This window comes from Sciurus vulgaris (assembly GCF_902686455.1).
Source record: "Sciurus vulgaris genome assembly, chromosome: 6".
In the NCBI taxonomy this organism is placed as follows: Eukaryota; Metazoa; Chordata; class Mammalia; order Rodentia; family Sciuridae; genus Sciurus; species Sciurus vulgaris.
Genome location: NC_136466.1, coordinates 124,209,894 through 124,234,949, shown reverse-complemented (window position 1 = coordinate 124,234,949; position 25,056 = coordinate 124,209,894). Strand labels below are relative to the sequence as shown.

The 25,056-nt window shown below is 38.1% G+C and overlaps 1 protein-coding gene across 11 annotated transcripts in view; it reads right to left on the bottom strand.

Moving 5' to 3' along the window:
- The window catches only part of PDE4D (phosphodiesterase 4D), a 1,241,089-nt gene that overhangs the window by 146,630 nt on the left and 1,069,403 nt on the right, over positions 1-25,056 (bottom strand). For 10 of the 11 annotated variants that reach the window (XM_079144026.1, XM_079144025.1, XM_079144027.1 and 7 more), the window contains one exon: positions 23,513-23,562. The exons of the other annotated variant lie outside the window; for it this stretch is intronic. In XM_079144026.1, coding sequence (XP_079000152.1) covers positions 23,513-23,562 — 50 coding nt within the window. The remainder of the gene's footprint in view (positions 1-23,512; positions 23,563-25,056) is intronic. 11 annotated transcript variants of the gene reach the window in all.

The window sequence follows — 25,056 nt, the reverse complement described above, 5'->3', positions numbered from 1 at the left end:
AAACAACTTGATGCTCATCACAGCAGCGCTCGGTGCACCTGGCCTGGGCCTGCGCCCTTTCAGATCGCAGCCCCGGCTTCCTTGGGGTTCCCACAAAGCTGAGTAAACAGTGTTCTCATTGGCTGGCCAGTAGCAGCTGGGCAAAAGGCCCACCTTTACTGACCACTCTCAGGCTGCTCCTAAATGCCACTCAGAACACACCAGAAGGAATTTTTCCTTTTCACAAAATCATGCCCCTTTGCTGGACCATGCAGCTGATTTAAAATATTGGCCAGCAGAACACATGTAGTAATGGTATTGGTTCTCATATTCTCCTCATGCTGAGTCCAAGGACTGACAACATGGAGAAGACCGTCGTCATTCCCTTCTTCACTTCTTTCAAGTTATTCCCACCTATCAAAGGGGCTAACAGTCACATTTTCATACCAGTTCTTTTTTTTTTCTCCTAGGAGAAAAAGTTTTCCATGTTAACTTGTTAACTTTTTTTTTTTTTTGTACCAGGGACTGAATCCAGGGACAATTATCCACTGAGCCACATACCCAGTCCTTTTTGTATTTTATTTAGAGACAAGGTCTTGCTGAATTGCTTTGGTTCTAGCTAAGTTGCTGAGGCTGGCTTTAAGCTTGCGATCATCCTGCCTTAGCCTCCAGAGCCGCTGGGATTATAGGCTTGTGCCACTACACCCAGTATTCCATGTTAACTTCTACAACAATTTCACTCTCCTAACTTTTGCTCTTATATACTATTTAATTAATCATTTCAAAGAATCCAAACCTCTGCTTCGAGTCTACTGAACACCTGTAAGTCGAGCATGATGGTGTCCCAGCACCATGCCCTAGCACCCTGAAGACAACAAAGAACTGACATATTATGGGGCAGACTTCTTGAGCATAGAGAAGCATAAACTATAATGTTTAGAATAATTTCACTGGTGTATCCTAGAGATACATTTGGAGGGCTGTGGAGACACCTGAACGGAAAAACCTTTGGCAGACTGGGAAGCTGGGCACAGTTTCGATTTTAGGTATCCCCTCACACAAAGAATGAGATGCAGTAAACCAGACAATTCTGAGAGAAAGTGAGTTCTAGATGGGGAGAGGAGAACAAGCCACAGAAGACCACCGTGCATCATGCTGTGTGGGGTGGAACAAGGTTGTACTGACAGAGCCATGTAGCAGCTGGAGAGGAGGTGTCTAACTGGCTGGGGCCTTGGGCCCCACTCCAGGGAGGCTGGATTCTACTTCCTGGTGATGGGGAGGTACAGAGGATTTTAAACAGGCGAGTGATCTTTTCACATTAATTTTTGAATTAGATAAATTTGTTTGCCATACAGAGGCAGAGCTAAGAAGAGGTATAGTGGAGAAAGGCCATTCAAAGAATGTGGTTCTCAAATTTTTTGATTTATAGTAAGAAATACATTTTCAAAATGTGTGTGCACATGTGTGTGCATCAATAATTTCATAAAACAAACTGATCCTTAATATTATAGGTATGGTTTTATACTTCTATTACTTTCTATTCAATTCCATATTTTTTAAAAAAACAATAAAATGTTAAATAAAACTGACAGTTTCAAAAGAAAAAAAAAACTATTTCAGGCATTACTCCTGTAATTCAGGGGAGGTGGTGAGTGCCTGAATTAGGGAAGTGTAGTAGGTTAGAGGGAAGAGTAGAGATTTCAGAAATATTTAGAAAACCAAAATTTTAAAATATGGATTCAATGGAGGTGTGCATGATTTTGAAGTTTCAATGTGAGGTATACGTACTTCATTAACTGAGGCAGGAAAACCATATTTATGATACAATATTTGAGTCCAGCTTTGGACATATCAGATTAGAAGGATATCTATGTGCACTGGGCATTTGTGTGAGTGAATCTGAAAATCAGGGAAGTCCAACTGGAGACAGAGCTTTGGGAATTGTCTGTGCGAGAGTGGGGAGTGCAACTATTGACGGACATCCAAGCATCCAGAGTAAGAACAGTGCCGAATCCCAAAGAACTTTCTAGAATGCTCATATTTAAGAAGGGAAAGGGAGAAAAAGAGAGTCTGTGAAGGATGGTGAACAGTAGAGCAGCAAGAAGTGTCTGGAATCTCCTGGGACAGAAACAGGTCCCAACAGAAGCTTGTTGAATAAAATCTGAGTGAGGACAGTTTAGAAGGGAGGCTTCTATGAGGAGGACTGAGCAGCAAACAGGAGCTCACAGGGACTGAGGCCAGGACAGCTGGGGTGCAGGTGTGTATGAGAAAGTCCTCCCACAGTGGGCTGAGGAGTGAGGAGGGCCGAGGAGGGAAGGACAGAGGATTGGCACGAGGGTGAGTAAAGAGCCTGCTCCCGGACTTGGCCGTCCTTCTGTGTGTTTCTAAGATTGAGAGAGAGGTGAGTAAGGAAGGAGCCAGAGCGAAAGGAGACTGCAGATGTGGGGGGTGGAGGGATGCAGTGAGGACCCGGAGGAGCTGGAAGGAAGGAGATCAAGGGCGCAGATGGAGGAGCTGGCTCTGAGCAGCGGGGAGAAGGCTCTAGGCAGAGGGAAGGGAGGCCATGTATGTCTGTGGGGGACGCAGGGACTGGGGAAGTTCATGCCTTGGTGCTGCTTTTCTTGAGGAAGCAACAAGTAATGCCGTGTGCTGAGAAGCTACTGAGTTGGGACAAAGGAAGGAGGGAGGAGGTGTGGAATAATACCAAGGGAACTTTGAGCGATAGAGCAAGGACAAAGTGTCACGTGTTCTGAGGGTCTGCTGGGGTGACAGGTCTTGATTTCGTTGGAATTCCAGCTTGAAATGATGAAAGACACCCCCATCCCCAGGAGTTTAGATGAGTAAGTGGAGAAGGCAGAGTGCAGGACTGAAAGAGAGTAGGGTTTCTGAGATGAATAATAAGAACAGCTTGGCAAGGAATGCAGGACAAACAGGGCAGACAAGAAAAGGAGGTTAGGAAAGGCTACTTTGCTCAAAGAAATAGAAATCTCCATACGAGGGGATTGCCAGGAAAAATGCCTTTTTTTCCCAGTTTCTTCTGCAGTTCACTTAGGGCAAACAAGGAGATATAGATAGGCTTATGTGGGATTTTGGGAAAGTCTATTCCAGAAGGAGGGGTGTGTTTGTTCTCACTTCCTCTACCTTGTTTCTGGCAACCTAGATGTGATGGCTAGGGCTCTTGCAGCCATTTTGGTCCATGGGAATATACTCCATTATCTAGAGATGGTAGAAGAGTTATCTGAAAGAAGCTTAAATCCCTGCTGATTTTATAGTAGCCATACCAGCCCTGGATTGTCCTCTCTGGGTTCCTTTTATCGGAAAGAAAATTAAATTTCTGTCCTGATTAAAGCATCATTTTTTAAAAAAATCAAATTTCTTAAAAATTACTTTTATTGTACATATTTAAGGTATACAACTGAATTGATATACACCATATAGTAAAATTTCCAGGTCTCTTTCACTCTAGCTTAACCAAATTCTAGCTTAAATAGATTACAGAGCAAGTGGAACACTTATAGATCCTTCTTGGAAGAGAATGTTAACCTTCCACCACAGAATGCCTGAGCAGGGAACATATTTTATAGTAAGTAAAAAGCTTTGATCTCTGTAGGAAATTGTAGACTGTTTTTGATTTGGGTGGAGAGGGGGAAAAAAGTCAAACTTATATTTCTTCATTAATTTTTCAAAAATAAATCCACATGTATGTTGTGTTTTTTCCCTATAACATCAAGCAGAGTCTTTTCACTTTCTGTAAAGCAATGTATTAAAATTAATGACAACATTAATATCCAGAATGACATGTCTCCACTGTCTGACAAGTTTGCATTTTCCCCTAAAGGATCAAACTTCCCATCAGTTAGCACAAAATGATTAAAACTTAACCATAGTAAATCACTTGCATTGCGTTATTTGCAAAGTGACCAAACAGCTGTAGTTTTCAAGGTCAGCCAAATCATCTGTCAGGGTCACATGTGTTTCACATGTCAAGTAACGTATATGGCTTCAATTCCATCTAGGATCATACGGAAAAAGACATTTGCAAACAAGTGATCTGAAGCCATGTTTCCAAACAGCTGCTAGGGTCACTCAGAAATGAGTTACTATTGTAAACCACTTGGGTTCAGGGCTATGTTTCCAATCACTCAAAAAGAATATTCATTTCAAATCACAGTGTTTAAACAAAGAGGACCCGTTGCTGATCATAATGACACTCAATGTGTATTCACTGAAGACGAAAGAAATGTAGTAGTATTATATAATTGCTATTGCTGTCATAACAACATTGTTCATGGGCAAGTGAGAAGAATTTTATACTGGGTATAAAAACACCACCAGCCAAACACATAATTAAGTGGGAAACCTAGTTAAACAGTTAAAGAGAGAGGATTTCAAGAAACAAGACTTGGCTAATACTTCTCCCTTCAATTCTTGCTTCAGGCAACATGAATAGAAGCAAAAGACATGACTCTGGGATGCTAATAACTCCCTTAACAAGCTGTAGTAATTGGTATCATGGAGCCAGGCTGATGGAATGGAGAGGGGATGACCTCAGGATTTAAGAAGTTTAGCAACAGGAAAACTTTTTTTTTTTTTTTTTTTTTTTTTTTTAGTCCACATTCTATTCGGACCATGGTTAGAGACGTCTGGCTTTTCAACATCAAGAAGGAAATGGGTATTGACTTTCGTGAGTTACTCCTCTACTCAGTTCTCCTGACTCAAAAGAGATAATTGACTTTGAAGAGCAACTCTTAAGTTGAATTTTTATTGAGTTTTCATTACGTTCTTGGTATGTGTTCTTCAAAGTCCACAGCTTTTTAGTTTGTTTCCATTTATTGGCCTAATGATCCTTCACCTGTGAGGCATGCTCCAGAGGAAGAAGACTGCTTTCGAATCATTTAACTCTTCTCTGTAGGATTTGAGGTTGGCTTCTGTATTTTAGCAAGGAAAATAATAAGGAGCTCCAAGTGAGAGGAGAAGTGCAGACAGGCATCAACAAATACCCACTCCAGCTAAGTATGGGCTCCAGTTGAGCTGGAAAAGGTCTCTCAGCTCTGAGTCACTTGCAAAGTTGAGTCCCTGAACGTGTTTCTGTCCCTAATATTTTGTTGCTCTGGGCAACCATCAAGTCCACATGAAGACTTCTGCCAACTGGAGAGGATGACTAGCCAGGGGAGTCATTATTTCCTTTTAACTCTTTGTTGAAAACTCAAAATAACAAATGGTGTCAAGGATACACCCGCCCCCCAAAGATCCATACTGGGAAAGGTGGAATTCATTGACGTGGCATAGCTTTTGTTCACTTCTTAGGGGAATATAAATAAATATAGCAAAGACAAGTAATTAGAAGCATGCATTTTAAAAAATAACAAAATATTATGATATAACTAGTTAGATTCACATTTAATCTAATATCTCCATCTTATAGATGAGAAATCAAGTTAAATTCCTGACCAGAAGTGATAGAAGGAGATAGTGGCAGAATTGGGTCTGGCCTCTAAACCCTGAGGTCAGTGCTCTTGCTGTGACTTCCAGAAACCCAACAATAGATGCAAAATGAAAAAAATGTTAATAATCACAAGTGATTGCCTCTCTTTTTTCAAATGGGCATGGCTGGAAAGGTCTGGTTTGCTGGGATCTTTTACAAGAAGTCACTGCAGAGCTCTGCAGCTAAGGAGTGACCATTCATCAGTGCTCCATTACAGACAGTCTGGCCATGTGTCTGAAGAGTGTTCAAGACCAAGCAGAAATACCAGTTTTTCTGGAACCTGCATTGCTTATTATCCAAATTTGATTTCTGTCTCCTCTGAATTATTAAGACACTTCTCTGTGGCACAGTCCTGGGACTACCTGCAATATTTTATTTCTTTTTCATATCAAGTTCTTGGGGATGGGCACAAGATTAAACATGTTTTCATTGATTGGTTGACAATAAATCAATATTAATTTTATTAGCTCTAAAAGTATACAGTAAACTTATCTAGAGATTTAATTATCCAAGAATTTATACTTCTGAAAACCAGTGAGGTGAAGAGAATCCAGAAGAGTCAAGTAAGTGCATTTAAAAATGTATTCACTATATCCCTTCAGGATCCTACAGTTCTATTTCAGAGATGGATTGCCCTGGAATTCTTCTTTTATTTTCAATTAATTAGCTTTTATTTTATACTTACTGCAATGGCTTGGCAATCCAGTTGTCCAAGAAGAAAACAGCAGTAAGTCAGAAAAGATAACAACAAGGCTAGCCCTAGTAACATCAAGTGATCACTGGACAATGCTATTGTTTAAATGTTCCCATCCAAATTCAGGTCTTACCAAAGTGATACCATTAGTAGATGGGTTTTAAAAGTCAACTAGGCCATGGGGGCTCTATCCTTGGGAATAGGATGGTGCCTCTAATAGGCTTGAGGAGGGAGTTTTTCTCCCTTGTCCTTTCCCTTGCTGCTATGTGAAGATGTAGCAAGAGACCCTCCTGTAATGCTGGTACCTTGATCTTGGACTTCCCAGCCTATAGAACTTGGGGAAAATAACTTTCTGTTATTTATAAATTCCCCAGCCTGTGGTATTTTATTATGGTCGCAAAAAAGGGACCAAGACAACATGGGAGCATCAAATGGAAATTTAAAGTGCAATAAGATTTAGGGCTCTTTAAACAATTTTTTTTTAAAGTTTTACAGTGGTGAGGATCAAACTTAGGGCCTCGCCCATCCTAGGCAGGTGTTCCACTACTAGGTTATACACCTGGCCTTGGGCTCTTTTCTATAAGGACAAAAAGATCCTTCATAGATTATTATTAGCTCCTAAGTGCATCTGTAAATGACAGAAAAGTATAAAAGCAGATGTTCATAATGATGACCAGAGCCACTAAAAATGATTTTTATTACATTTGATGTGCTCTTTCAAGAGGTTAAGAATGAGCATACCTCCTTTCATTTTCTTTCCAAATGGCTAAAATGATTATAAGTCTTAGTTTTCTAGAATATTCAATATATGAGACACTTTTCCTAAGTGAAATGTAGGTAATCTAGGTACTGAGAAAAGCTAGTTTAAACTTGTCCATTGGACTCTACCTATCTATCTACATATATGTGGTGTGTGTGTATATATACATATATTTGGTTTCATACATTGTCTGAATTACTTTACATCCATTCATTAAAATTAGACAACAGTTAGTAAAGCCTACACATTGGTCCTTCTCCTATCCTTTGCAGTCACTCTTTCTTTCATCCCCACTATTTAGATGCTTTGCTAGGGTAGTGTCTTTATTACACCATAAGCTTGGACATTGCTGTTATCCTCTAACAGGTCTTTGACCCTCTAATATTTTTTTTCCTTTGCTGTCTGGAATTTTTAAAAGTCCCCAGGTGATTCTAATGAACAGACAAGTTTATGAACCACTACCCTAAGTGCTTAGCACACCATTCATTTGACCCTTAATTACACCCTATCGTGGAACTAACTCCTTTAATGGCAGGTATCCTGGGTCTGTGATTCTGAGCTTAGCTGCTCTTAAAAAAAAGTTGCTTTTTAATAAAAAGTATTCACAGTCCCCTTCGTTTCCATTTCCCCTCCATCCACTTAGCAACTACCTTGGAGCCTTTAGTGGACACTCTTCCACAAGACTTTCTGTGCTGGCTTTGGCTCTCCAGCACAGAGGTGTGCTTTTCTCAGGTGCCAACTGATGCTTATGCACAAACAGAGATGGCAGGTAGCGGTGGCTTTATTAGCTCTCCTTTTTCTTTTCAGGGAAGCACCTCAGGGGATCTATCACATGTCTACTTTTCTTTGAAGGTCTGATTTGAGAGCAGATTGGGCTACATTTTATACAAAGGCATTTTAAACATGCAGGTGTCACTGCTCAAAATAACAGCAATACTTTGAACTTTAACAGAACCTTTCATCCAATGATATCAAAACATTTCAGCTTATTAAAGCCTTAGGAAGCTGGTGGACAAAATATCCAATTGATATAGAAGTGGAGATTTTCTGCATTAACTGGTGAGTTTTTTTCAAGTGCCTAAACAATGAGAAATATAAGCAGAGAAAACTACATGGTTTGTTTGATCTGTATCTCCAAATCATAATATTTAATTTTAAAAATCTCCAAGAAAAACTAATCCTTGTCCTTTTAAATTTTTGCTGAATTTCAGAGTTACCAGTCCAGAACCTGGTAATTATTTTTCCTCCATAGTTTGAGCAAGCATTAGCTCTACTTTGTGTTGTCAAGAAGCTCATTGGACTTTGCCTGTTCACAGAGAACTCTCACCCACTGAATTTTTAAATGAACAGTACATCATACAAACATGTTGGATTCTTCTGGGGTTATGAGCATTCAAACCTCTAGCTGTGAATTATATTTAGCTGAAAAATTTACTAATTCAGTGTTTTCCTATTTTTGGCTTCTTTGACTCTTTCTCCTTATGCATAATTGCTGGGAGCGCAAGATAATCAAGATTCAAAGTAGGAAGTGGGGTGTATTCCTGTTTTCTCTTATTTAAAATCTACTAAAGCAAATAGTTATGGGCAAAATGTGTGAGGAATGTTTATCAGACTATGTTTTTTTATTTTGCTTTGTCCTAGTATATTAGCTTTTGAAAAAAATCTTGCTCCATTTCAATGGTTTCTTTGATGTCTTGTTTTGACCAGCTGTGGAGTTTTCTGTGGTATCTATTTACATCATTTTAAAAAATGGTACATAAATGAAATTCAAACAAAATGAACAATACTTTCACATTGTTTCAAAATCAAACATGTTCCTAAGGAATCTGATTTGTGGCAGATGGAGAACAAAACCTTCCAGAGGGACGGCTGTTAAATGAGTCTTAATTGCTTGCACATGAAAATATAATGACTAAGATTGTGTGCACAATTAGGAATTTAAACATGTAAGAAAGAACTGGCCAAAGAAACAGGCAGACATTTTGTGCATGCATAGCTAGTTTCTTATGAACACAGACAATAAGAAACGAGTTAGTAAAGTAAAATGACTTTAAGAGAAATGTAGTTGTTTACTTCATTTTTACTTATGTTGACCTTCTAATTCTAAAGATAATTCATTTCCCTCTGAAATTCACTAGAGGAAGTATCATAGTATATTCAAGATAAACAGGTTCATTCAAGAATTTGTATTTCTCTTTTTAGGTCCTACCATGTGCCAGATGCTAGATTTGTTGCTTATTCTATTTCATTCTTATGTGGCACTCTGAGATAGGTCTGCTATGACTCTCATTACATAGGTGAGAAATACAGGCTCAGAGAACAATTTCCCTATTGTCAAATGGCTAATAATAGCACAGTCAGGATTCTCTGTATTGACTTAATGAAACCAAAGATTCTCTTACAATGTCTAGCATCTTCCCTGGAAAAAGACACATACTTTAAAAAAACAAAAATGATCTCCAAGGATGGCCACTCTTTCAGTTTTGCATTAATAATATCTTCTTTGTGTCAGGTGAAAAGGTGTAATGAGGTTGGTGGAGAGGCCAGAGTAAATTAGGTCAGGAGACAGATCTGATGATGTTGAAGGTATGCATGGTTGAAGGAAGGCATGATTGGTCCCTGTTGAGGCAAATTGCTATGCGTAGGGTGTGTGATGTCTGAACTGGAATGGGGGCTGACATGACGGACTTAGGCCAGGACCTGCTATAGGCTCTCTGTTCTAGGAAGTTTGGACAGTGTGGGGTGGTTAGTATGGTCGATGGGAGGAAGTATCCAGCAGAAGTTTGAACCAGAGTGGCTCTGCAGGAAGCAGGTGTAGGTCAATGAAGTTCTGCCTGACTGGTTCTGCCATGATGTGTGACATTCTGCCTAGCTCCTCAGAAACTGGGTTTGGGCTCTCCTGATCACAATGACACTAACTTTACAAGTGGGTAAGTTGTGCAGTATTCTACAGTGAGCTTCCCTTGGTCTTGGAGGATTTAAGTCCACCTCATCCCACGGAGCAAGGTGTATTTCCTCAAATTCTCCCTCTGATACTTCTTTTTGAAATGGAGTTGGGGCTGGTGCTAAGATACCTTTGATGAATGCCAGTGTGTGGATATACACGTCTAAAAGTTCAAACGATGGGCCTTCCAAGGAATTTAGAAATCCAACACATACTAGGGCCCACTCATATTATTTTCAGAAAACTGAAAGGACTGAAAAAATTGTAATTCCTTATTATCCTGTATCCCTAAAAGTAAACCTAAATAATGAGTGATTCATTAAATGATAGTCCATCTTGATTACTACTAAGCAAAGATAATAGGGATGCAAATTACTTCCTGCCTTGGATCCTACACTCGACAGTAAGTCAGATGTCACAGGTCATGGTCCCTTGGGTAGAACAAAAGCACAAAGGAGGCATCAATAAATTTTTTTTTTTAAAAAAAGAGATCAAATAATTTTTGTGCTTTCAGAGGAACTGGGCTCCCAGAGATACATTAATAAATAGGTGCCATCCCACATCCCTAAGACACTGAGTATCATAAATAACAGTTTACTGGGCTGGGGTTGCTGCTCAGTGTAAGAGTGCTTGCCTTGCACATTGTGAGGTGCTAGGTTTGCTCCTCAGCACCACATAAAAATAAATAAATGGAATAAGGATATTTAAAAAAAAAAGAAAAACAACAGAAAATAACATTTGTTTTTTAAAAAAGAACAGTTTACTGGGAAATAAGTAACCAAAATAAATTGCACATTCAGGCCAATCCCCTTATCTCACTATAATTAAGATGCTTGTTTTGTCCATCAGCATTTATTTCTCCTAAGAGTACCATGATTTCCTTTAGGAAGTTACTTAATGTCTCCATTGGATAATCTTAATAATTGCATAGCTAACAATGACCAAGTGCTTACTCTGGTGCCATCCATTTTGCTTCATTTTTCATATATATTATCTCCACATCATTAATTATTGTATTGTCCACTTAAAAACTGATAACCTCACAAAAAAATGAAAGGTAAGAATAAAAAAATATTGATGACCTAGAGACTCCAGAAGGTCAAATGAATTGTTGAGGCGAAACATCTATAAGCAGCAGAACTAGAATACGAATCCACAAAATCTGACCCCAAAACCCAGGCTCTTACTACCACATTATACTTAGTCTGGTGGAACTGAAGCCAGATGCCCTGTTAATCTTTTAGCCAAGGATCAAGACCCAAACTTGACCAATTAGATTCCTTCTTTGCAGTTTGATTCTTAAAGAAGAATAACAGGGAAATAGGATCAGTTATAGGGACCTCACTAGCTCGCATTTGCCACAGGGTTTCCCCCCATGATCTGTGGCTTTTTAGCACACTGAAGATACATAGACTTCTTCAAATCTCATCCTCCAACTCCTTACAAATACCAGGAAATTAGGTATTCTTCCAAGATTTTCTTCCACTAAATTATCTTTTGTGTAAGCTAGTAGAGTTGCTTCTTGTCCTACAATCAAGGGTTCATTGTTGATACACAATTCTCTGAAGGGAGGTGATAAGCCAGCCAAGGTGAGAATTTTGCAGAATCCTCAAAGAACAAGATGCTAAAGCATTGTTAAGTGCCCAGCAATAATTTAATAGACTCACTAAGAAATAAGGCCATAACAAAACATCAGGTCAATTTCCACTATTGTCCTTTCTCTGGAAACCCTTGAGGACTCTTGGACCCCCCTGAAACAGTGACCTCAAATAACTCAGCCTTCTCCTTTACAGCTACCACTGTGAAGGGGTTCCAGTAAATGGCATCTCATGGGGAGGATCTGTAGAGACACAGACTATATGATCAGTGACTGACAGGTTAAAAAGAAATGTCCCAAAGATGACCACACAAATTAGAAAATAAAGCCATCTCCATCAAAGTGACCCTGAGGAAAACTTGTGGATATGCTTATTCTATATGTTTCCATGATTAAGGAATTTAGGACTTCCTATCTTGGAATTATCTTCAGAGTCCAAGTTTTACTTTCAACACTTCAAAATTTTCTTACCCATTCAAAGTGGCTTCAATTCTGGAGTTAGCCTCAACTAGATTAGTCTGGTAATATGTCTGGTGAATGGGGTTAGTAATCATATTGGAAATAGTATTCCTAGTTAAAAATAAAGTCTTGAGAGTAAACCAGTTAGATTTTTTTTTTTTTCTTGGAGAGCTTGTAAACTGTCACTAATGCAATTCCCAAATGTGTTCAGCAATGGTAGAAGAACTCAAAGTGTGTAGTTTTCAAAGGTGACTACTTTGAGTATCAACAGTAACTGAGTAACATAATCCTATTGATAGTTGGTGATGTTTTCCATATATAAAGTACTTTCCACATGCTTTTTAGTAAGCCCTAACATCTACCATGTATCAGACACTGCCAAATTTGCCAACATGAATTAGCTCATGTAATCCCTTAAAATTAGTAAAGTATTATTCACTTCACTTTAACAAAAAAGATTCAAGGTATGTGAGTAACTTGTCCAAGGTTATACACAGAGTGGTTGAGTGTGACAGCCAGCCAGGAAACAATGTCTGTCCAGACCTTCTGAATCCTCACCTACCTTTCCTCTCCTACTTAGGTTCTGACCTATAGAAGGAACAAACATAACATACCTACCAAGGTTTGGAATTTCTTTTCAAAATGGAATGAAGAAAATAAGGAAGGAAACCAAGCCTATTTCTATGTAAAAATTTTTAGATGAATAGCACAGTCAAACCCTAGTCAGTGACTTCAGAGGTATCTCACAGACTCTTCTTACCTGTTCCTCAGGTCTGTAGCCTATGTTACACGATCAGTCCTTTTCTATTTCCTCCTCAGCTATTTGGAAAATATTTCTTCTGTTTACTGTTCTTACTCTTTCTTCTAATGCTGCTGAATTTTTCCTAAGGTTTGTATTGGTTTCCTAGGTCCTTTCTTCTCTTTAAGATAAATAACATTGTAGGTAGCTTCTTGTGAAAAAGACTTCACTCTGTCTCAATTTGTTCTTCCTCCCTTCCTTATTTTATTCATGTATTCTTTCACTTATAAGCTCTCTCTTATTTAGTTAAAACTCTTTGTCATTCAGTAGAGCACATTTTACCTTTTTAAGTTGCAGACACTTCTAGAGTAATAGTTCTTTCTAATGCTCAGAAGTGTTTTATACCTCCTTGGGTCTTCTGAACCTAAGTACAGTCCTTCACCCAGGAGGGACAAATGAATGAAAGAGCAAACCCAGGATGACATAGAAATGGAGACTTCCATGTGGACAAAATTTAGCGTGCAATATAAAAACATCCAAAATATGTCCAGAAAAACACTGTAGTGACCCTCATCTCTTTTGCCAGGCATGTTAGAAATACTTCCACAAGGCCAACAGTACTGCAATAAGAACCACAAAAGAGAAGAAGCATACTAAAAAATACTGGATACTTGGACATCAGCAATATCTGGAGAAAGAGCATTTGAGGGATAGAGAGTTGGGAATTTTATGCCTGGAAATGGTACTCAAGAAGACAGTGGATGGGAAGATCTCTGAGCATGCCTTGCCATGAGGAGAACATGAGATTCCCCCTGGATAGAGCCTAGTGCAAGCCAAGGCTGGTACTAGTGAGTGGTCCTGGAGCTGGGTGAATGTCAAAGCTCAAACCCTGCCTCTCCCCAGTCCTGAAATTCTCCATCTGCCTCACTTCTCACACAGACCTGGGACCTGGCTGGTTGATGTTCTGGCCCTGAGCACTCTGGCAACAACGGAGGAATCAGGAAGAGAACTGCAGGGACTGATGAGTGCATGAAGAACTCTGTCCCAGGCAGGAGTCCTTTCCTAAGCTAATAGAACTGATTTCTTAGGGGTTCGTAAAGGGATTCTCTGCATCAATAGATCCGATCCCTCTGCTTGTTCTCCCCTCCATCCGTACATGTTCAGCAATACATGGCCTAGATTCATTCTCTACTCTTGAAAGGAAAAAGGAAGAAAATAAAGAAAGGAAAAAGGAAAGAAGCAGGGGGAAGAAGAGAGAGGGAGGTTCAATATCTGCAGGGAATAACTTTTTTGGGGGCGGTAGATACAACAACTTGAGTCTATTTGGGAATATATGCCAATAAACTTGGAGAAAAGACTTAACATTCTGTGAGTTAAGCTTCATCTACACTTAGTACTTCACTAGCCATATTTCTTTGATCAAGTTATTTTACTTCTTTAGCCCATTTTCTCATCTATAAAGCAGGAAGAGTAACAGTGTCTATCTCTTTTGATTACTATATAGTTTTTAAAAAGATTACATGTCTACAGTGTTTAGTTCATATCAAATGTCAGTAAATGTTAGCTTTTGTTAATATTAGTATCAATAATATATTCGACTGATTATTAAAGCATTTTTGAGATAGTAAAAGAAAGCACGTCATGAGTGAACGCTTTATTTATTCATAGAGATAAATAATTCAGTGCAACATTCAAACAGTAAAATTTGGGAAAGAGCCCCAAAGGAATTTTCAGTGTTTTGCCCCACCACAGTCACTGTATTTCTGAGTCTGCCCAGAACGGTTTCTAAGGCTCACATGGTGGGAAGCACTTAGTGGATAAAGGGAGTGACTGAAGAATGCTGCTTTTGTTGTTCTTTTCTTTTTATTTTCCTTTTTTTTTTTTTTTTTTTTGTGAAAAAAGGAGACTTAGTACTGTGTTTGCAAAGACAAAAAGAATACAGTTACTAAACATAACATTTCCCAAAGTCACTCCTACCCCATTCACAAACGAGGACAGGAGGCCTCATTTTGTTCTAGGAGTGGAGCGAGGCTCTAATTAAAATCTTGCACACATTTTGAGAGATAACGGAGATGATGACCCTGATGATGACGACCGTGATGACGGGGATGCCAGATAATAAGATCACCTTGTATTTCTTTCCACCAGTTGTAGGCCACTTGTCACCGATTATCTCATGTGTCCTAGACAGTGCCGCTACTTCCATGGGGCTGAGGGTGTCACTACATGCGTTTTTCAGAGAGACAGGAATTTTCCAACAAATTCCTGGCAGCTCAATGACAGCAGCATTCTCACCTGCTGCACTCAGTATCTTTTATTCTCCCAAATGCGGCCCACCCCATTTTCCACCTGGCATCACTGGTTGACAGTACAGATTCTGAGTCTTATCTCAAGGATTCTGTTCTGCCATGTTTGGGAATCAGTCTTTCTGGGCTTTTTTTTTTTTTTTTTTTTTCAAATATCCCTTGGGGATTCCTTGGTTCAATGCAGGTTTGGGATGGTTTGGCCCTTTTTAAAACTCAGGACAATAAGGAAGGGATACTGGCTGGAGTGGACTTTGGTGACATTTAGATTCTTTAATTACTTGGTAGCTAGATTTCCTGATCAGTTGAAGAACAATAGAATGGTCCTGCCATAGACTCAATAATCAACAGAGTACTGCTCTATTCAAGAGATACTATTTGGAAATATATCTCATGCTTAATTGGGGCACCCTAATATTGAAACACCATTAGACAATTTCTCACAGAACATTGTCTGGGTCAAGAGAGGTTAACAACTGAGTCCTAAGAAACACTTAAATATCCGTCACTAGATTCTGTGCAAAAGGGTACTGCCTGCTCTTGCCAATCACTGATAAACACCTAAACCTGTGTTAAACTGAATCCAATGTCCATAATGTATTATTTAAAATGAAACCTTTTTGATATTAATTTTTTCATAAATAAATCATTTTTAGAATGAGTTTTTAAATACTTAAATAGATTCTGATATTATTTAAATATTTGGGTTGTTTTAAATCTTATATGCATATTCATGAAACTATGATTGACATCTGTATATATGATTTCATTTTTTTTATTTCCTCCTCATTCTCTAATCTGATCAACCCTTAACTCTTCTCAACTGTTTTTCAGAAAAAAAGTTGGGAATATATTCCTCTCTACTGACACTACTACCCCAGGTTAGAGTCACATTACAAGGCCTATGCTGCTTCCAATTGTGGTCACTTTAAAAGGCCTATTTATTTCCATGATTAAAATCAATTGATGAGGCTGGATGTATATATACCTCCAAAGTAGAGCACTTGCCTATCATGCATGAGACCTTAGATTTGAATCCTAGCATCATAAAATTAAATAAATAGGATTAATAGATCATTTTCCATTGCTCATAAAATATAGTCCACCATTCTTCGTACAGAAATTGCTTTGATCTAACTTTGGAGGCTTATGTTTAGTTGCTCCTGTACACTTTTAACTCTATTTGTCCTTTCTTGTTACCGTAGCCTGATCATGCTTCCACATCTCAATTTTGTTGGCTCTGCTTTAAGATAATCTTTCCCTAATCACATGGAGAACACCATGTTCTTAGAAGTTTAGCAGAGAGCTCTTCCTAGGTAGAACCATTTGCTTTTCCTTCAAATACATATTATTTGAAGAGCCTTCAATTATGGTATTTAGCAGGTACTTAATTATTTATAATTCCTTCTCCCATAGATTGTGAATTCTTTGAAGTCAGTAGTCACTTTTACTCCAACACATGTATCTTGTTGCATACCTTATGTAAGGTGCTTACAAAACATCTTTTGATCAGATGGTTAATGTCAGTAATATTAAAATTATGTTAATAATGATAACTAACATTTTATGAATATATTCTGGGTACCAAGCATTATGTCAAGCACTGACTTAGAATTTACTGGTGAAAAAAACAAAGCTTAGAGAATTTAAGTAAATTGATCAAAATTACACAGATCAGAAGAAAGCTGGATTTTCAACTTAAATGGCTAGACTAAAACTTTTTGCATGCTAACAAAACAAACATTCAGTACCATTCATTTATTTCAACTAAAGTTGTATTAAAAGCATCTGAACTGAATATTCAAAGAATAGAGACAGAATTAAATTATTTTCCCCATAATTATACCATATCACTTGTTTTCACTGCTCTTAACATCATATAAAACTTCCATCAATTCCCAGGCAAAAAGACACTTGTCAGATCTGGTCTTTTTGTATATTAATAGGTATGACTCTACTTATCAAAATAGAAGCACAGGAAGGCAAAACAAGTTATAAAATATGTTGTATTAGTAAGGAATAAAATAGACATTTACTGATCTAACAGATGATAAGTTTAACTAATAAATAGCCATATGCCATGCATTTAAGAAACTTTTTTTTTTGTTTTGCTCTTCCCAGAAGTCTTTTTCATGTGGGAATTTTTATAAAAGTAAACTTTAATTTAAAATTTTAGAATACCTGATGTATTAAGATGTATTAAGTATGAAAGTAAAACAAGTAAGACTCCAAACAAGTCAATTTATAATCATGCACACATACAATCTTGATTTTTTTATTAAAGCTATTAAACATGATGCATCATCAGCATTTTTCAATTTGCATCCTTAAGAAAGTTTACTGAGTGCTCATTCTCTGCAGTTATTAAAGTCTTGTCACATCTTTGCTCTTCCTAACAGAGAAATAAAAAGGACTACAGGAAGGGAAGTGGGGGTGAGGAGGGATCAGAATGGGAATGACTGTAGAATGAATCAGACATAACTCTCCTATGATCACGTGAATACATGACCAGTGTAACTCCACATCATGTTCAACCACAAGAATGGGAAATTACACTCCATGTATGTATAATATGTCAAAATATATTCTACTGTAATATATAACTAAAAAAGAATAATAATGATTTTAAAAAAGGACTACAGGGGACAGTCCGTGCCTGTGAGTGGCTGAAGAGTAAGCAGGCTGCTTGACCTCCTGTCCTCACACACTGACTTAACAGGGGCTTGGTCTCCTCAGGACTTGAGCATCTCTCTCACATAGGTCCTGTGTTTCATCTTTATGTGGCTCTTGCTCCAAACTATAATCTCAGATATAGATACACATATATCTTTCTATATTATATATGATGCATTATGTCATATATAGTGTTTGTCACAAACACAGACACAAAGACTTAAAGGCAGATCTAAATAAGTATTTGCATCATTATTGTCACCATGAAATACGTAGTCTCTTTTCTTTAAACCTAAAGTATAAAATGATTAGTCCAGATAATAAAAAAATAACTATTCCAGTTAGATATCTTTGTTGTGTTTTTTCACCCCTTATTCGATGGTAGAAATGGCTTTGTGTTTTCGATTCATCAACACACACAGTTACATTTCTTCTCATTTTTGACTGACAGTATTTGGATAGCTTCCTTTTTAGTACTTTGCGTTACAGATTGACAAAAATTCTATTGCAATAAACTTATTGTTTAATGGAGCAATGAGTTTTTAGGGTAAAAAAAATACGAAGTGGGTCGGAGACTTACACATTATTTTTGGACTGAAACTACTTATGTGGTGTTTTATGCTCCTGTGGCATTGTGTGTCGCCCTCTACAGGTAGCGAGAAGGCAACTGTACTCATTGTATTGCTTGGATGTAAGAACTTGTATTCTCCAAAGTCCAAAGTCCCAAAGCCTTAGGCTGCCCATTTTTCTGCCTCTAGAATAATCAGTGAATACAATTAACATAGCTCTAACCATAAACAGGTATCTAATGAGAAATTGGGACAAGATATTTTCTAATTTTCAAGTCCATGTACAAAAAATCGAATGCTACATCTAATCCTCAGAAATTAATATTCTTTAATATTTCTTTTATTTTCCTGAAAACACATAATTCTAAGAGTCAGAAAGCTATCTTATTCTGATGGGTTATTTTATTTTATAGGGGTGTAAGAAGGGAAAATGGAACCATATATTTATATTCAGATCTGTCACCAAGTAGCATTTTTGACTCACTAGGTTTCAGTATTCTCATCTTCCAAATAAAGAAATTTAAATAGATTTTCTCTGAGTTACATTCCTGCATGAAAATCCCCAAATTAAAGATGATTAAATAAAGAGGATTAAAATATGGAAATCCAGAAACATACTGAAAGTAATACTGTGAAAACATGACAAGGTTTTAGGAGATAGTCGCAGAATTCTTTTCTTAATGTCATTTAAAAATGAAATGCTTGCTGCCAGGCATGGTGGCTCCTGTCTGTAAATGCCAGCGACTCTGGAGGCCTGAGGTGCAAAGATCATCAGTTCAAAACCAGACTCAGCAACTTAGCACCCTGACTCAAATTTAAAAAAGAAGATGAAAAAGAGACTGGGGCTGTAGCTTAGTGGTAAAGCACTAAAACATCCCTGGGTTCAATCCTGAGTTCCAAACCAAAACCCCAAACAAATGAGCAAACAGATTGACCATGCCCCACTTAACAGGACCTTATTCCCCAAACAGGGCTTCCTCATCCCCACACAAGCACGGCTGGGTCCTCTCTGACTCTCTGCTGCCCTCTCGTGTTTCAGCTCTGGCAGGTACCGCCTGCTAAAGACCGATAGAGATGAGACTCTCTGAGTAACTGGGGGATTACTGCAAATACCCAGTAATTACTGTGTGAAAGTGAAGTCATGAAGAACATATACCAGAAAAGTCAATGAACCTTAATTGGCCTCTGCTGCTTCCACTCTTCCAGTTTTTTAATTACCTTAAATAATAAAAAGTCTGGAACATAGGACAGGATTGTAGAAAGAAATGCTTGGTGAACTACCCACCACCCTAGTGAACTTTCTATAACTTATCTCCTTGAATTCTTGCAACCACCCTGAGAGCTAAGCACTCAAAATTCCATCCTTCAAATTAGGAAATGAATTGAAAGGGAGAGACAGGTTTCACATCCAGGATCCGAATCCACACATCAGCTTTTTGTTATGTCACACTAAAGAATAAAACAGCTCTTCAGTAGTAAATCTCTTTTATAAATGTTCATTTAGAAGCCTTATCTTTAAAGAAGTATTAGGTCATTTTAGATCTATATAATTACCATTCATAAATAGAAATAAAAACTGGCAGGCATCTGACATGTTTTAACTCTAATGATATGAAATCAAAACTTTCCTGTCTTTAATATTTATCAAATCAAAAAACTTGGGCCTGGAACAGTGGCACACGCCTGAAATCCCAGCGACTTGGGAAAGTGAGGCAGGAGAATCACAAGTTCAAGACTAGCCTCAGCAATTTAGTGGAGGCCTAAGCAACTTCGCAAGATTCTGTCTCAAAATAAACAAAATAAAAAGGACTGGGGATGACGCTCAGTGGTAGAGTGCCCCTGGGTTCAATCTCTGGTACCAATATATAATCAAACTCGAAGGGGGTAAAAAGGTATTATATGTTCTATGGGACTAAGTCTCAGGAAATATTATATGCCATATGTAGAGACTTGAAGTTCTTAATTTTTTTTTTTTTTTTTTTTTTTTTTTTTTTTTTTTTACAGTTAAAGAGTTACAATGGAAGTTATGGAAGAATTACAATGAATTTTTTTTTTTTTTTGATCAAACAACTAGCTCTCTAAAGTAATTCTTTAGACTCTGAAAAACTCCTGAAGAATAGTCCAATCATCTTAATCACAAATGCACCAGCATCTGTGACAGTGATGAGGGGAAAGGAGACAGAACTGGGACAATATGAGGTCTCATTTGGACAGGCACAAAGCAAGTGTGTCCCTGTGGGCCATTTTGAGGGATCCACACACTTTACTTTAATGATCCTGCAAGCTTGTCTTTCTCTCAGTCTTCCCTCCCCTTCTTTTATCACTTTGTCTATTCCTTCCACTATCCTTCATCATGGATTGAAGATGTGTGGGCACCTCAGATTCACATCCTACCCCGCAACATGGTAATATTTGAAGGAGGGTCCTTTGGGAGATAATTAATTCATGAGTGTGGGCCTCATTAGATCATGAATGCAATTAGTGCCCTTTTAAAGGAACCTAATCTCTCACCCCCTTCCTACCCTGTGAGAATATAATGAGAAGACAGAGGTCTGCAACCTGCATGATGTCCTTCTCCAGAACCCAAACACATTGGCAAGTTGATCTCAGCCTCCAGCACCATAAGAAATAAATTTATGTGGTTTATAAATTTATGAGGTCAGTCTCTGGTACTTTTTATAGAGTTTGAACTGACACCGCTAGTTCTACATACAGAGTAGGTCAGAGAAACAAAATCAAATCAAAACAGCAAAGCAAAATTTACTAAGATTTTTTGAGTGCTGACTCTTTTGGGCACCATGCTAAGTAACAGCACATGTGTTAACTCATTCAGTCTACTATCAGTGACCCTACTGCATGAAGTGGGATTGCCATTTATAGTTGGAGAAACCAAGGCAGAGAAAGGTATGCACTCTGCCCAGGGCCATACAGCTATCATGATAGGGCCCAATTTGAATTCTGGACAGGCAGCACACAATTCCAGGGCCATCACATCTCTGTGGCTCTATGAAGGTGCCCTGCAGGGGAGCCTGGAGCTTGCTCACTATAGCCTGCTGGGTTGGTCAGGAACTGAACTATAGACAACACTTCCTCAGACCTTCAGCAAAGTTTCAAAGAAGGCTGCCTTGATCTGAAATGTTGCCTTGCTGTCCTAAAAAAAAAAAAAAAAGCAAAAACAAACAAACAAAAAAAAAGCCACAAAAACAAAACTTTTCTCCCCCTCCTCAGGGCTACTGTAGAGAGACAGTGAGGTTCTAACAGGAGAGAACACACAAGTACTACCTTTTCTTATCTGAAGTCTAGTGTCAAAGACTCAACCACCATTACTATTACTGTTTAGGTTTTAAGGACCCACTTTCTCAGACTGGGATGAGAGGGAGGAACTTCTTACTGCTCTTGCCATCATGTCCGCACACCTCAGACTGTCTTCCTACCTTAGTTTGCAAAGTTTGGACAAGAAAACAAGAGTTCCATTCTCTAACCAGGCAATTTCCTGTTGTGCTTTGTGAGGAGCCCAGCTGCCAAGCAGTTAATGACACCTAATTGGTCTCCCTTCCTACATGGGATGTTTCTGTAGTCCTCAGGTCAGGAGTTACTGGGTTCAAATGAGGCTCTATTAATCTTAATTGCCCAATTCCAGTGGCTCTTAGTTCCCTCTCCAGGACTTCATATTATGTAAAAGCTTCCATGGGGTTTCTCACCTATGTGTAAGATCATGTCTGTGGTCTCTGAGTGTAGCTGCTCTCCCGTGAATCTGGGCTGATCCACTGCCAAGGTGGCTGGCAGATGCTCTGACCTCTGAGCACCCAAACATCTTGTGTTGGACACAAGGAGTTCTACTGGTGCCTAAAGCTGTCGTTCTGGAGAGATGCTGCCCCATCTGTGAGATTAGCTCATATGCAACTTCAAACTAAAAAAGAAAACTGCCAAGAGACCAAAATAGTACACATTCTATTCAAACTGCAATGTCAGTCTTGCTTATTGCAAAAGTGGGTGGGGGGAAGGTATCTCTTGTTCATAGCGGTATACTGAGCACCTGCAGTTCCTGGAGCGGGGTTGGAGACCAGGTTCATTGTGGTTTTTGTTCCTAAAATAATTTATCTTAGTATTTAGAAATTCTTACTGTTGATATCCTGATCAATGTCAAGAAGAAAACTGGTAAACCACATGTATACCATGAAATGAGTATGTACACTATGAAATAACAATGGAAAGTCATTACCAACACGATCTGTAAAATGAAACATGAAAAAAAGAACCAATAATTTAATAATTATTGAATACAAGTGCCATTGATAGACTTTCAGAAAAGAACACAACATTAACTACTGTTTCAGAATCAACTCTGATGTGGTGACCAAAAAGGCGACCAATTGACTGGACATGATGAAGTTAAATTTCAAGAAAAGTGTACCCACTAAAAATTTAATAAGGAGCTCCTCAGCATATTATGAGTTGGGGTTCTAAGAAGACCCTTGAATCAAGATGAAGTATTGGTCTAGTTTGGAGAGTATGTTAATTTTCTTCTGGTAATAATTTTAGAAATCACAGGTTTTCTTTTCCAGGCAATTATTTCAATGAATCAATTGGGGTTTTGAGAAATGATTAAATGAGGTTCAATTTGGTTTCAAGTTCAGCAAAATGAGATCATTCATTTTGTTTTTGGTTCAGTTGAGGTCAAGTCTCCTGGTTAAATCAGACCAACAGGCATTGGGATAATTTATTTTATGCCCTTTCTTTCCCTTGTCCTTTCTTCCACTTTTCCTCCCCAAACATCTCTGGATCCTTTTCCTTTGAATATACTGAACTTTCCTGTATTCTTCTCTCCCCTCACAAGTTGAATTTATACTCAGCAATCTGAGTCTCCATAAGGACTACTAGAATAGTAATATGCTCACAACACACAAAAACACACATTCCTCTTACTTTCACTTTCATTAAACTAAGCTACCACATACGAAGATGAAGCAGATAACCAAGCATGGAACAAAAATGGTGGACATTCTGAAGGCAACGCCATCTCCCACCATCTCCTGCAACACAAATCCCTAGAGCAATGCTGAGCGGCTTTCTAGCACAAGGTCAAGAGGTTAAGAATGGGGCACATCAGGAAAGGTTTTCCAAGGAACAGCTCAAATGGAATCATTACAAGATCAATGATAGTGAGGATAACATAAAGAAGAAAAAATTCATTTTTTCAACATGTTAGACTTGGGTGGAGTATACAATTGGCATTAATGTGATTTTGACTATTAAAACATACAGATTCTTCCTGGACATGAGAAGAATAAGTCCCCAGATCTCTCTTACCTGTTATGGTGGCTTTGTTGATGGATGGTTGGTTGCACATTGGTGATCTTCTGACAAAGAGAGAAAAATGCAAAGCAGTAAATATATGGCCCTTGTTGATTTGAGTACCTGCTGAGTCATTTTAGATATACCATTTTAATTTTAAGGATTATTTTTAAGTCAGGACATGCAAATGATTTCCTTCAGACTAGGCAGTCAAGTTCTTGGGGGTCCTTTTACTATATTTCAGATCACATGTATCAAATTTTTAAAAAAGTTAAGTCTCATGGTGATAGACATTGGGGTAGATTATGATGCACATGTCACAGGGACATGATAGAAGAGGAAATTCTTATTGATTGACAATATTCAATTAAGCTAGGGTTTACAGAGCAAATAAAGACTTTCTGAATTTGGAAAAATAGTCAACTTATCACTGTTTTTCCTAAAACTGTGCTAAGAACCTTTGTTTTTGACATAAAGCCTCATGTTTGCCTGTACATTATCAGAAGTGCATGATTCTTTGTAAACTGTCTTACAATTAGAGAAGGTATTTAAAATTTTTCCTATTTTCTTATATTGAGAAACATTTTTGATACATTTGTCAGAGAGGTGTATTAACAAGCTGTCTAAACAGATGCCACACAGGTTTTAGAAATATTGCAAACCTAAGGTATTTAAATAGATTCCATCTGGTATTCTTTCTTTCTTTCTTTCTTTTTCCAGATGTTTGCCAGGTTCCACAAGATGATTATAAACACCTTGAGGCGAAAAACCATGTTATATGATTAACTCATATTCCCTTCAAAGTACAGCACAATGTACCTAGTATTTAATCAGTGCTCAATAAAGTATGTTGAAAAGAACATCACTATGGAATGTCCAAAGTTTTTTGAAATATAACTTTACAAAATTGTTACTTATAATTGATAGCTTTTAACTTATTGCCCTCTTTGAAAACACTTTAAGAATAGATACATTTAAGGATGTCTGCAAAATATTTGAGGTTTGTATGTGTGTGCTTCTTCCAGTGGCTACACTTAATAAGCACTTAGTGTCTGTCAGACGCTGTGCTAAATGAGCACTTTAAATGAATTATCTCACTTAATCCTGACAAAAAGCCTTAAGGCCTGTAGACTCATGGTTCTTATTTTCCCAGTGAGAAAGATAAATCTTTGGGAAGTTGAAAATCTGTTCTAAGAAAGACAGCTGAGATTTGAATCAAGGTAATGTGATCCTAGGTCTACTCTTTGTCTTAACTTGGAATGCTTTTGTGGAAGCTGAATGGATAACCACATGTATGTGGGATGGTGGCAGGTTCTTTAAATCTGCCCTGCTGAACTGGTAACTATTCTAGCAGGTCTTGGGGAGGCTTACAGAAAGCAGTTTGGTGTTTTGTAAATTCTCACTGGTTCCATGTAGCCTCTGGCTCTGTGACATTGCTCTTAGGTTCACTGATGCCAGCTTGGGATTGAATTTTTGTGTTTGATTGAAAATGCACACTATTTCTTCTGACTTTAGTTTTTTTTTTTTTTATTATGAATATAAAAGTGGGGGATGGGATA